This window comes from Delphinus delphis, chromosome 8 (genome assembly GCF_949987515.2).
Source record: "Delphinus delphis chromosome 8, mDelDel1.2, whole genome shotgun sequence".
Classification (NCBI taxonomy): domain Eukaryota; kingdom Metazoa; phylum Chordata; class Mammalia; order Artiodactyla; family Delphinidae; genus Delphinus; species Delphinus delphis.
In genome coordinates this window covers 101,652,988-101,667,008 of record NC_082690.1, presented here as the reverse complement: position 1 = coordinate 101,667,008, position 14,021 = coordinate 101,652,988, and the positions used below count along the sequence as shown (strand labels likewise).

Sequence of the window (14,021 nt, the reverse complement as noted above, 5' to 3'; positions counted from 1 at the left end):
CTAGTGCCGTCGCTGATGAAACAGTCGTAGAGAGGGGCACCGACTTGCTCTGCGCGGTTCCACTGGCAAGAGGCAAACCTGGATTCGCACCCAAGGCAGCTTCTCTCTTCGCCCACGTGAGGAAGCTGAGAGAGGGGCCCAGCCACGCGGGGCGACCCCGTGTTCCCTCGGTGGCCTGGAGGAGTGACCCCTCCGCCCAGCGACCAAAAACAGCAGCCGACAGGAGCCGATGCCCAGGGGTCCTGTACCGACCGGGGTCCCACGCGGCCGGAGAGAAAAGAGAACTGGCTGGGGTCAGGCCGGGCCGCGCGAGGGCGGCTGGGGGGCGCGCGGGGGCGCGGCTGGACCCCCACGTGCGCCGCCTGCCGCTGCTTAGCCGAGCCCTTTGTCGGGAGCAGCCGCGTTCGTGCAGCACTCGGTGGCTTAAAATAAAGACAATGTTCCCAGCCTCCCTGCGGCTAAATCCGGCGCGGGTGCGGGGGCGGTGAGAGAGCCGGGTGGGAGAGCTTCTCCCGGCCCTACCTCCCTTCTCCCTTCCTGCCTCAGTTTCCCCATCTGGTAAGGGGACCTAGCCAAGCCTGGGCCTAGAACAGCCATACAATCGGGGTTGGGGCGGGGGGCATCAACCCCCTGCCTCCGCGGCTGCACGGACTTAAGGCGCAAAAACCTCTTGGGACAAGAGGGGCGCTCAGGAGGAGGCAAGGGAAAGCTGGACACCCTCCTCTCCCGCCTACAAAATAAGTGTTTTTATTTCTAAAGGGACGTGTGCAGAGGCGGTGGGAGAAGAGAAGGGAGACCAAGGAGACTGGGGGGAGGGGGCAAGGAGAGAGCCTGATTCAGACTCGGAAATGGATGTTGAGCGTGGAGGCCTAACACCCACACACTCAGCCACGTGTACGCGCACAAGTACACGCAGCCCCACCGCGCGCACAAGCCGCAGCCGCAAACCGAGCACAACCCGGCAGGGGCAGCGGGAGTCCGCGGCCGCGGGCAGGGACTGGTGGAGCTCTGACCCGCCCCTGACCCGCCAGCTGACTCCGGGGTGGGAGGGGTTGCTCAGATTCCTCTCCAAGCGGCAGCATCTCCTGGACTTCGGAAGGGAGGGGTACTGGGCGCCTGCTCTCGCCTCAGCTGGCTTCGAGAAGCAGAGATGCCCCCACATGTACCTGCCACGTGTGCCCACCACTGGCATGATGGCTGCTGGCCACGCCCCAGGGACTCCAGTTTCTGCTCCACCGGCCTCCCTTGGCAACCGGGCTCCAGCCTGAGGAAGCCCCAGGTTACCCTCAGGCATCAGGATTGAGAGGGGGTGCTGGGTGGCGGAAAGGGCAGGGGGCAAGCGGTGGGGCAGGTCCCAACCGCCTGACCCACTCCAGAGCCGTGGGCTCAGAGCCGGGGACCTGAGTGCAGACACTTGCCAACCACGTTTTAAACACGCCTCTCTGCTCTTCGGTTTTCTCATCTACATCGTGGGGATGACAGTTGACCCTGGTCCTTCCCACCTTCCATCCCAGGGCTTCAGCATGGCCCAGTGAAGCAAAGGCCCGGCAGCCCAGCAGCAGCCTCCCCATGTCTGCTCCACGGTCAGCTCCCCAGGAGGTCTCAAGGGCCAGGTGAGGGTGGGGCAGGACCCAGGTCTCTAGAGCTAAAGGCCCCCAGGGGTTCTATCTCTGAGGAAACTCAACACAGAAATCCAAACCGGCCTGGGGGAGAGGGGTGCTGGCCAAGCTGTTGGGCTAAGGGATGTGGAGAGGAAGGGCAGGCTCATCACTTCCCAGGTGCACACCTGTGAGCCCCGAGTGGGAGTCAGGGGAGACGGAGTTTGACAAGCTGGGAGGAGAGCTGTCTGTCTGCCTGTCTGTCTTCCAAGTGGAAGCTGGGGGTGGAACAGGCAGGGTGGTAGAGGCTGCCTCCCTTGTCAGAATTAGCAAGTCCCACAGTTGGGCAACACTCAGACACACACCGAATACAGACACACACACGTCCCGGCTCCAGACCCACAGGGCGACACCTGCATTTACACCGGCTGCGTGATGACATGCGACTCAGGGACACACATGTGCGGGGCACTCAGCAACGCGTGGAGCAGGCATACGGCCCCCCACTCGTCCCCGCAAACCAGACACCCGTGTGCCCTCACACCCAGCTGTGTGGCAGGGACAGAAAACAGCGCACCGCCCAGCATGCGGGCTCATCCGTTCGGCCCCGGGCGGGTGAGCCAGCCCTCTGGGTCTGTTCCAAGTTGGAGCCTCTCACGTGAGGCCCAATGTGTCATTTCCAAACAGAAGGAATCTAGCTCCTTCGCAGTAGGGAGGAAGAGCAGGGTGTGGGGCTGGGCGGGCGGGCGCGTGGGCATGTGCAGGGGGCAGGGCGTATGTGGAGGGAAACAGGCATGCGAATGCCGGGGTGTGTATGGTGGGGCATGGTGCACGCGGGTTGGGGTCTCTAAGGTTGGGTGGGGGAAGGAGCCCGGGAAACAGTATGCCTTTGTGAGGGTGTACGTGTGTGTGTGTGTGTGTGTGCGCGCGCGTGTGCGTGCGCCGCCGAGTCTGTGTGCATTGGGTGTGGGTGTTTGTCTCCCTGTATCTGCCTTCTCTCCTGTTCTGGACTTTTAGCCTTCCTGGGCTCATCTTCCTCATGCCCTACACCCTCCCTCTCAGGACTCGAATTTGGTGCCCTAGTGGAGAAGGGGGCCACGCTCCAGGACCCAGTCCAACCCCAGACGCTGCCTGAGGCTTCCCTCCAGCTCCCCCTCCCTTCCTTTCCTCTCTTTTCTCCCTCCCTCTCTTTCTCTTCCTCCCTCCCCCCCCCCAGGCTGGCGTGCCAGGGGGTGGGACATGCCAATCACTAGCTGTGCTTCTCCGGCTGCCAGCACAGGGCACAGCTCCCCCCAGGAGCCAGGTGTTTGGGTCCCTGGAGACACCGTCGGCCCCCGGAGAGCCAGTGGAACTGAGGAACCTTCAGACCTCTCTCCAGCCCCATGGTGAGTACATTTGGGAGGGGCTCCACCGAGGTGGGGGCAGGAGAAGCAGGGTCCTTGAGCAACGCAGGGACCAGAACCAGAAGGAAATGGGGATGGACCCCAGACAGACGAGGGGGCCAGGGAGGGCTCTAGAGGCCAGGGGGGCTCTGCAGCTTTGCACGCTGGCTGCTCCAAGTACCCCATCTCCTGGCTTCGAGTGGATACACCTAATGTTTTTCTGGGATTCAGCTGGGAAAGGAGATGGAAACCCCCTTAGGAAACTGGACCTGGAGCCCAGAAGGGATTAGGTTGCCACATAGCAGGCAGAGTCCCCAAATCCCAGGGACAGAGTGGGGAGGGCAGGGGGTCAGGGGGTAGCCCTTGCCATCAGGATCCTGTGGGAAGTTGACCCCCCCAAAAACTGGGGTGCCAGTCCCAGAACCTCCTCCTCTCCTCCCTCAGGGAACCCTGAATCCCACCACCCCCATCCACCTTCAACCACTCCAAGATGGACTGAACCAGGCTGCTGGCCCGATGGACAAGCAGGATACCAAGGTGGGTGCCGGGCCAGAAGCCAGCAGGAGACCATGTCAAGAGCTCCCGGGCTCTTGGGGCGTATGGGCACATGGATGGCCGTGCCAGCCAGGGAACACGGTCCCGGTGTGTGCAGCCACCCAGAGGGCCCTCCCTATGTTCATAGCACCTTGGGCTCCCGCAGGGCAGGTCTCAACCCTAAGTCCAGGTGATGCATAGTTACTAATGGGTACCCATGCCAGGTACCCATCCTAGGACCCCCAGAGCACAATGTGGGGATGGGCTGGAGGCCAGGAGCTCTGATTCTCGCAGAGTGCCAGCTCCTGAGCTGGCAGCTGGGGAGGGGTCGGGCGGCGTTCACTGGGTCACTCAGACAAATGCTGCCTGGGGTTATCAGTGCCAGTGGACCGGGGTTCACTGCTTCCCACAAAACATACCTGCGGACTGACCCAGGGCCTCCTGCCCAACTGGCCGGAAGCAGCCGGACAGTCTCCTGCCCCTGAGAAATCAGCTGCTCACTGAGCTGTCAGGTACGAGTTAGTTCTCTGCCCCTTGACCTCAGCCACCAGGCAAGCCATGATCGCCACTGCATTCCGGAAGGCAGGGGAGGAAATGACGAAATGGGGCTGCAGAAGGTGTGACTCTTGGCTCTTCGGCTGGGGCCTGGAGGTCTGAGAACTAGATTCCCAAGTGCGAAGAGGAGTCAGAGTGTCAAGAAGGGAGTAGGTAGAGGTCACATCAGACTTAAAAGGAGCCTCCCCATTGTACAGATGGAGAGACTGAGGCTGAGGAAGGGGAAGGGATGTGCTCATGGTCACAGAAGGGATATTTAGGGGTGCAGCTGGGGCTTGGACACCATACTCCTCACCCTCAGCACAGCGCTGAACTCCTACCTCCCTGATCAGGATGACAGGGTGGGGGAAGCAGCGAGCTCTGTGAACGGGAGCTTGGGCTTCTGGGCGGGCGGGGGAGAGGTGGGTGAATATCTCCCTAGGTTTCCGTTCTGCTGTGATGCCATGGTGATGCCTAGAAAGATGGAGGAGGGAGGGAGGGAGGGAGAGACAAGAAAGGAAATGGGGAGGGGAGCGCAAGGAGTGAAGAGCAGGGGGCATGCGGAGTGTAGAAGGAGGGGCAGGGCACTTCTGATGCCACCTGGCAGAGTGAGGTCTAGGGCCCAGCCTGCTAACTGCCAGGCTCTGACATGGTCCGGCTGAAGTTGGGCAACTGGTTAAGGTCCACCAACAGGGAGGGTATGTGGCACTGATTCTAAGGCTGACGCTCCTCTTCCGGTTCAGCCGTGCGTTTATGAAAATTTAACTGATGGCTGCTGCCCTCCGCAGGGCTAGTTGGCACTCCCAGTGGTGACTGTTGAGCCTGAAAAGGTGATAGATTGTATCAGTTCACCCCTTCCTTTCCAAGGCCAGACATCAGAGGTGGAAGTTTTATGTACCTTTAATGGTGCTACCTTCAGAGAAAAATTAAGCCCGGGGGAGAGAGCCACCTCTGACAGGCTGGCTTCTGGGTTAAGGCCCCAGCAGAAGGGACAGGTCAGTAGGCCTGGCCAGAGGAGCGCCCTCGATGCATTGTGAGGTCCCAGGTGCCCAGCCCCACATCCCTCACCTCATACCTCCTTCTCCCCAATATCGTCCATTCTCTCCAGCCAGGGTTCTGCCGTCTTCCACGTCCAGAATCACAAGATGGCTTCAGTCCCCACTCCTGAATCTCTTCCCCAGCACCCCCTCATTCTCTGCCTCCCCTTCTGCTCTCCTTGGCCAGTGGTAAGATTCAGAAAGCCCTAGTGTTCAGGAATCCCTCTCCCCAGCAATCTCTCCCCTCCCCCTTCCTCTCACCAACCAGATGCCCGGCCCCCGGGGATTGGTCCAGGACGCTGGCGGTCAACAGTCTGGCCTGCTCTGCTAGAGGCTCTGACCTCATCCCTTAACTCTTTGAGCCCAGGCTGAAGTTTTCCTCCCCAACGCTGACAGGCGCCATCCCATGCCCGTGCCTGTCCTGTTACCTCACTCGACTTCCCCGCAGCAGGTGAGGCAGTGTTTCCTTGGTCCATTTTACAGATAAGGATGTTCTTGGGTATTTTGCTCTCAAGCCAGGTAGGGCCTCACCGAGGGGACAGGCACCTGGCAGGTGAAGGGATGCAGGAACTGGACAGAGCAGAGACACCACACTCTGCAGCCAGTTCAAACTGCCATGCCCTCACCCCCGCCGCCGCAGGCTCATCCTCGTGCCCGAAGTCCCGAAGCCAGTCAGGAGAATTCCGTGTACACATTCATGGATTCACTCCGCAGATATTTACTGAGCAACTGATGTGTGCCAAGCAAAGAGCTACAGCTGGGCCACCCCCTTCCCATAGCACTGTGATCATACATCCCTAGAGAGATGACAGACACTGTCACACACATACACACGCAGAGGCCAGATTCTAAAGGAAGGACTGATTCCTCCCTATTGACTGATTCAAACTAGGGTTTGGCCCATCTAGCTAGTCAAAGTGGGCAAGGAGGCTCTGCACCCCCCAATCCCCACAGCAGTTTAGGGTAGGGGCCCAAGAGGTTAGCCCCAGAGGCAGACTACCTGGGTCCAAATCCTGGCTGCACCGCTGATGAGCTGTCAGGCCCTTAAGGTCTGAAAGCCTCACTGCCCCTTTTGCAAATTGAAGATAACAGAACCTACTTCCCAAGGGTTTGTAACAGGTCAATAAATCATGTATGTAATGCTTAGAGCCGTGTCTGGTTATAGTAAGCAGTCTGTAAATATTAGTTGCTGTGATATTATTAATAATATTATTAAAAGCTCCCAACAACCTTCATCAGGAAGCCACAGCGCTGGGCAGAAAAGCACGGCCTGCTTCCTTTCCGCCTTCCTGTACCCCAGACACCCTCAGAGGATGAGTCCCAACCCATCCTCACCAAGACTCACCCTCATTATTTCTTATTCTCACTCAGCAATGCACACACCCTCACATACAAACACTCATCCTACAGGAGGGTGACCAGGTCAGGACAATCACTTGCCCAAGGTCACAGAGCAAGACAAGAGCAGAGATGGGGCTTGAAGCAGAGGCAGTGCAAGGACTTCCTTGAGGAGTCTCCCCCACAGGCCCTGCAATCCTCATTTACCAACTCCCCCAACCCCATGGATGTTTTCACAGAATATGCTACGCAAATACAGCTTCCAGCCCCCTTTCAACCAGACGGCTAACCCTAAGGCCCTCCTTCGTAGAAATTCTGGAGCTGCGGCTGAACCCTGGCACCCTGACTTTCAGCCCAGAGCTCGTCCCCGCAGGGGAATCAGCCACAATCACCGGAAGCCATGTTCCTTCTCAGCCATCAACTCGCTGACCCTTCAGTAGCCTTGAAGAGGCAGAGGATTGCCCCCAATAAGGAGATAAGGAGACTCACCCAAGGTCACACAGCAAGGACCAGAGCAGGAACCTTATCTGGAGCAAATTACTGTCCAAGAGGGGTTTGGGGGAGGACTCCCACTTCTGATGGTGGAGGAAGGGCAGAGTCATTGACAGCCCTGTTCTTGGGCTGAATCTCAGGGGCTCAGAAGGTCCAGGGGGTGGCAAGAACCAGGGTCCAGTTCCCCAGAACTTCTGCCCTTCTCCTTCCCCGAGCTGTCCCCGATGGGAGCCCATAGGTGGGGCAGAGAGGGTCCACCAAGCGGAAAGAGTGCAGGCATTGGAGCCTGCAGGTCCCGGGCTGAGAGGAGCTAAGTGAGCCTTCAGCCACTGCAGCCTCACCTCTGGGATGTGGTCCATTTCACAGATGAGGGTATTCTTGGCTAGTTTTCAAGCTATTTTGAGATTTTGATGCTCTCGAGCCATCTTGAGATCTTGGTTTCAGGAGCCTGTAAACTCTCCCCAGATGTCAGCCTGCTCCAACTCCTCCTCTGTACAAATGAGAAGTCTGGGGACCAGAGAGGGGCTGTGCCTGGGGTCTGGAGGGGAAGGGGCAGGTAAGAGTTCGCTGAGCAGTGGATCGGAATGAGGAGATGGGAATAATAGCAGAGGCCTTTGACTGAGTGTCATTTCAGTGCCAGGCACTTTGGATACTATTATCCCCATCGGCTCAGGGATGCAGGGCTGCAGGGAAGGAAAGGTTAAGTCGTTGCCGATGATCACACAGCTAGGAAGGGACAGCTTGGAGATTCAAACCTAGGGCTGTGGTCCGCAATGCAGGAATTAGGGTGAGGCAAGTGAGGTACTCGCCTTGGAGCAAAACTTCTAGGTGGGGGGCTCACAAAAATACCTCACTAGTCAAGATAAATAATATTGTAATGTAATATTTTTAAAAATCAAATAGCAAACTGCAGCCCACAGGTGGTCTGCTTTTGCAAATCAAGTTTTGTCAGAACCAGGGCCAGGATTAGTGCGAGGCATGGGTGATAGGGGTGTTTGTGCAAGTGCGGGGTTGGATCCTGTCTTGGTTTAAAATTGTGTTCATGATGGATGTTTTGCATTGATTTCTATTCTTTAAATATTTCATTAAAATGTTATTTTCTTGATTGACTGAGTTTGGGGCATCTCCTTAAATTTTGCACCTAAGACAAGTGCCTCACTCCCCCCGCCCTAGTCCTAGCCCTGCTGTGGCATAAGGGCCATGTACAATAACAGAACACGTGGCTGCAACGCGCCCAGACAGACGGGAGGCCCCTACGGCTGTGGAGGGTACAGCCTCTCACGCCCTAAAGCTCCTCTTCTGACCCAGCCTTTGCACATCTTGGCCCAGGAAGCCGCTGGGGGCTACAGAGCTGCTCCGGGGCACCCAGGGGCTGGGGAGTGAGGCAGCACCCAGTCTAGGAATCGGGAGGCCTTGAGCTACACAATGCCTTCTTCCCTTTCTTCTCTGGGCCTCAGTTGCTCGATTTCTGCAATGGGCACAAACAGCACTGAGACCAGAAGATCAAAGGGACAAGAGTTGTTCAGAGTCACCTTGTCAAGGGTGGTTCCCACCAGCGGCCTCACGGGGAAAAGGCCCAGCACCCGTAGTCTGATCTCAGCCTCCCGCCCAGCGCCTGACTTTGGTTAAAGGCGGAGGATACAACAAAACTCAGTAAGCAAGATAAATCATATTTTAATGTAATATTTCTTAGTTCAAATTGGCAAACTATGGCCCCCAGGCCGACCATCAGTTTTTATAAATAAAGTTTCATAGGAACAGACTGCCTGGGCTCCAATCCTGGTTCCTACCTTAGCTGTGTGACCTTGTGCATATTCTCATGCTTTTCTCAGCCTCAGTTTCTTCATCTGTAAGATGGAGAGAAAAACAACCCCTAGGTCATAGGTTCCCCATTAAGGTTAAGTGAGATAGGGCACGTAAGTGCTCTGAGCGGCGACTGGCCCTCAGGGATGCTAAATAATAGCAATGACCGTTATTATTTGTTGCTGTTGTCCCAGTATTAGATTTTTTTTTTTTCTTCTGGCTGTGCCACTTGGCATGCGGGATCTTAGTTCCCCGACCGGGGATTGAACCCATGGCCCCTGCAGTGGAAGTTCAGAGCCCTAAGCACTGGACCGCCAGGGAATTCCCCATAGTATTAGAAATTTTTAATCAAAGAAGCAGACACTGGGCTTCCCTGGTGGCACAGTAGTTGAGAGTCCGCCTGCCGATGCAGGGGACGCGGGTTCGTGCCCCGGTCCGGGAAGATCCCACATGCCGCGGAGCGGCTGGGCCCGTGAGCCATGGCCGCTGAGCCTGCGCGTCCGGAGCCTGTGCTCCGCAACAGGAGAGGCCACAACAGTGAGAGGCCCGCGTACCACAAAAAAAAAAAAAAAAAAAAAAAAAGAAGCAGACACTTCTAGGCAGGAGGGAGCCCTCGCTACTACCCGTGCTAAGAGTCAACGGGAACTTAGTGCTTACCATGGACCAGGGCTGTTCTAGGTACTTTATATCTATTGACTCTTTAAGCCTCGCGATAATTCCTCGATGTATTAGCTAGGGACTAACATTATCCCCGTTTGTCAGTTGAGGAAACCGAGGCACATAACAGTTACATCGCTAGCGGAGACCACACACCCAGTACGTGGTGTAGCCTGGATTCAGATGCGGACAGTCTGACTCCAGGGTCTGGGTCCTTCAACCGGGACGTCACCTGTGCCCCCTCACGTGCAAATTGTCCCAGACACACAAGCACTGACAGCCACAGCTTTTCTTGCTTGTTCTGTCACACTCTGAATTCATGCTGAGAGTCGCTGTCACACACACTGACAGTACACCCAAGTCACACACCGCCGAGGCATCCGTCATGCGGCGACCCCCTCACAGACTCTCTGTCACAGACCAGGTCCCAAGAAACATCAGGGCTTGCCGGGCCCAACGTCTCTCCCTTGGAATTTTTCCAACAATACAGCCCCTGAAGCCATAGCTGCAGCTAGGAGGAGACCCCGATCCCTTCAACACACGGAAGGATGCCTGAAGCCCAGAACAGGAAGGAAGCAGTCAACACATACAGCAGCGAGGCCGTGGCTGAGCGGTCGAGGCCTCTGCCCAGCCAGTAGTCACTAAGAGCTGTGGCTTTTCTCTCGTCCCACCCTGAGTGCCCGAGCTGCACTCCAGCTTCAGGAAAAGTCTGGGGCATCTTCTGGTTCCCCTTGCTGCCCTCCACTCAGCTGGGGCCCAGGAACCGAGTGGGGAGGTAGAGGAGTCCTCCCACACCTCATCTGGGGCCAGACCCCCGCTTATCTGGGAGCTGAGGCCCTCGCGCCTGCTGCCTGCTTTTACTCTGGATCGTCAACCACCGGCAAGTGTCCAGGCCCAGCACAACGTCCCCCGCTGCCCCCACTGAGGGTCCAATCCAGCCCCAAACTGCGCACAAGCACACACACTCAGGCGCACACACGCAGCACCCCTCTGCTCCCATCTCTTCCCCCTGTCTTCTCTGGAGCCCTCCCCTGCCTTCCCATCTCTCCTTATTTGCTGGAAGAATCCCACCGGGTCTTCACGTGCTCCGAGAGTGAGCGAGGGAGGTGGGTTCTGATCACGTGCACCACCTGTGTCGCCACGGCCAGGTCTTGGAGTTGCTCGGAGCCACGGTCGCCTCAGTGAAATGGGGACCGTAAGAGACCTTCCTCCTACAAATGTTCAACAATTAAATTAGGTAATTCAGTTAAGTGCTTAGCACTGTTTCTGGCATGTAGTAACTACTCAGTAAATGAGAGCTTTAATAAAATTGAGTGAAATGCTTTGAAAATTTGGCAATCCCGTATACAAAGCGAGTCTCCCCACTCCTGCCACGTGATCAAGACAAGCGTTAGTAGCGATTTCCCAATGAGAAAATTGAGGCTCCGCGTCTGAATGGTGGAGTGGGAATGAGGACTCAGATCTCTGGATTCCAAAGCCATCCCCTCCCCCTGTGCTGCTGGTAAATCCATTCAAGGCTGGGAAAGTGCATTAAAAGTGACCTGGTGTGGGCACCAGTAAGGGGGGTGTGACGCTGTCTGGCCCGCAGCTCCGGGAAGGCAGAGGCTTCGCTGCCGGCACCTTCCACTCTGGACTCTGGGAGACGTCCAGCAGCCCAACCCAAGCCCGTGTCCTCTCTTTTCAGGTGATGACCGCCCCCGAGGAAGGCCTGTACTGTGACTAGAGGAAGGGGCTGTCCCCCATCGACCCCGCCCAGCCACCATGAATACCTCAGCCCCACCCGCCGTCAGCCCCAACATCACCGTCCTGGCACCGGGAAAGGGTCCCTGGCAAGTGGCCTTCATTGGGATCACCACGGGCCTCCTGTCACTGGCCACGGTGACCGGCAACCTGCTGGTACTCATCTCCTTCAAGGTCAACACGGAGCTCAAGACGGTCAACAACTACTTCCTGCTGAGCCTGGCCTGTGCCGACCTCATCATTGGCACCTTCTCCATGAACCTCTACACCACGTATCTGCTCATGGGCCACTGGGCTCTGGGCACGCTGGCCTGTGACCTCTGGCTGGCCCTGGACTACGTGGCCAGCAACGCCTCGGTCATGAACCTGCTGCTCATCAGTTTTGACCGCTACTTCTCCGTGACCCGGCCCCTGAGCTACCGCGCCAAGCGCACACCCCGCCGGGCGGCCCTGATGATCGGCCTGGCCTGGCTGGTTTCTTTCGTTCTCTGGGCCCCAGCCATCCTCTTCTGGCAGTACCTGGTAGGGGAGCGGACGGTGCTGGCCGGGCAGTGCTATATCCAGTTCCTGTCCCAGCCCATCATCACCTTTGGCACAGCCATGGCTGCCTTCTACCTCCCCGTCACGGTCATGTGCACGCTCTACTGGCGCATCTACCGGGAGACAGAGAACCGGGCCCGGGAGCTGGCGGCCCTGCAGGGCTCCGAGACGCCGGGGAAGGGGGGCGGCAGCAGCAGCAGCTCAGAGAGGTCCCAGCCAGGGGCTGAGGGCTCCCCGGAGACCCCTCCAGGGCGCTGCTGCCGCTGCTGCCGGGCCCCCCGGCTGCTCCAGGCCTACAGCTGGAAAGAGGAGGAGGAGGATGAAGGCTCCATGGAGTCCCTCACGTCCTCGGAGGGTGAGGAGCCCGGCTCTGAGGTGGTGATCAAGATGCCCATGGTGGACCCCGGGGCGCAGGCCCCCCCCAAGCAGCCGCCCCGGAGCTCCCCGAATACGGTCAAGAGGCCGACCCGGAAGGGGCGTGAGCGAGCGGGCAAGGGCCAGAAGCCCCGTGGGAAGGGGCAGCTGGCCAAGCGGAAGACCTTCTCGCTGGTCAAGGAGAAGAAGGCGGCTCGGACCCTGAGCGCCATCCTGCTGGCCTTCATCCTCACCTGGACACCGTACAACATCATGGTGCTGGTGTCCACTTTCTGCAAGGACTGTGTCCCCGAGACCCTGTGGGAGCTGGGCTACTGGCTGTGCTACGTCAACAGCACCATTAACCCCATGTGCTACGCGCTCTGCAACAAGGCCTTCCGGGACACCTTCCGCCTGCTGCTGCTCTGCCGCTGGGACAAGCGTCGCTGGCGCAAGATCCCCAAGCGCCCCGGCTCTGTGCACCGCACCCCCTCCCGCCAATGCTGAGGGCCCCTCGCCTGCGTCCCTCCACCCCAGGCCCCGGTGGAAAGCGGGCAGGCGCTGTGACCTCAGACCCAGGGCCCTGCTCGGGCCCCACCAGCCTTCCCGGGCCCCTAGGTCACCTTCCTGCACAGCCCAGGGAGACCCTGCCAACTTTCCAAATTTTGCTGTTCCCAGGCAGGGAGGGGCACCCGGGGAACTGGTTTTTCTGTTCCCTGCTGGGTGGGAATGGGCCCTTCACCAGGAAGAAGGCCCAGGAGGAGGGTCCGGGCTTTGGCTTCCTTGTTTGTGTTTAGACAGGAAGTCCATCCAGGGCCAGCAGTGCGGGCCAGGAGAAAGGAGATTTAGCTGTGCAGTCATCCTTGGCCCAGGGGCTGGCCTGGATTGAGCGGGAGACGGCACCCCCTGCCAGCAGGGAACTGACACCAACCACTGAGACAGAAGCGTGGCTCAAAGGGAGCATCCCCCGCCCTCCCCGGGGACCCCCTCCCTCCCCAGGCACAGCCCACTCTGCTGGGCCCTAGGCACACTCTCTGGGATTATCCAGCCTCCCTACACATGTCCCCAGAGTGTCCCTAGGTGGGTCACCCCCAAGGCACATGTCCAAGCATCAGCAGGACAATGACACCAGAGGGGACCAGCATGGTTAGTCACCCCGTCCAAGTCCCGAGGCAGCATCAGGACCAGGCGCCAGGTGTCCCAGCTGTCCCACTGTGTCATTTCCCTGGGAGTGAGGGGCAGGGGTGCCTGCTGTCCAGCCCCACACCTATACCCCCTGCCCCAGAGAAACCCTCAGTCCCACCCTCCCTGGCTCACAGACGCCACCTGGAGAGATCTGTTCCATCAGATCTAGCCAGGCCTCCCGCATGCTGCCTGCCTCCGGCCCCACCCCACACCGGCCTGGCCCAGCCAACAGGTTCTCTGCTGTGAGCTCCCCAATCCGACCCATGCATGGCCTCCCAGCCACCCTTATCTCCAGGCCCAGGTCCCAAATGTTCTTTCCTCCTGACCTCAGCAAGTGCTGAGTCTGTGAATAAAGCCACATAACCAGCGGGCGCTAAGGGGCCTTCTTCCCTGTGTTGGCTCTTTTTTTTTTTTTTTTTTTAATTTGGCCACACCTCGAAGCCTGCGGGATCTTAGTTTCCCACAGGGATGGAACTCATGCCCCCTGCAGTGGAAGCGAGGAGTCCTAACCACTGGACCACCCGGGAATTCCCTCTAGGACCTGGTCTGAAGCCAGGGCAGGATGGGGCAGGGAGGGTCCAAGCACCATAAGAAATGGGTCACTGCCCTGAGAGTGGTCTCAGGAGGGGCAGCACAGAGTGGCTGGATCTACTGAAACCTGTGGGCCCAGCACCTAGGGTCCCCGTCTCAGGTGAGTAGGGCTGTAGTGGGCAGAGCTGTCTCCCGGAAGCAAAGTTGCTGAGCGGTTATATTTTACTACAGTGAAAGATGCAAATTAGAGTCAGCAAAGGATGGAGGTGCACAGGCAGCGTCCAGGAGAGACCAGC

General features: G+C 58.3%; 1 protein-coding gene across 1 annotated transcript; it reads left to right on the top strand.

The window, feature by feature from the left end:
• Window positions 1-3,426: 3,426 nt before the first annotated feature.
• Window positions 3,427-13,585, top strand: CHRM1 (cholinergic receptor muscarinic 1). Its single transcript, XM_060017474.1, has 2 exons — window positions 3,427-3,517; window positions 11,060-13,585. The coding sequence occupies exon 2, from the start codon at window positions 11,137-11,139 to the stop codon at window positions 12,514-12,516; it is 1,380 nt and encodes a 459-aa protein (XP_059873457.1). The 5' UTR covers window positions 3,427-3,517; window positions 11,060-11,136; the 3' UTR covers window positions 12,517-13,585.
• The last annotated feature ends 436 nt before the right edge of the window (window positions 13,586-14,021 follow it).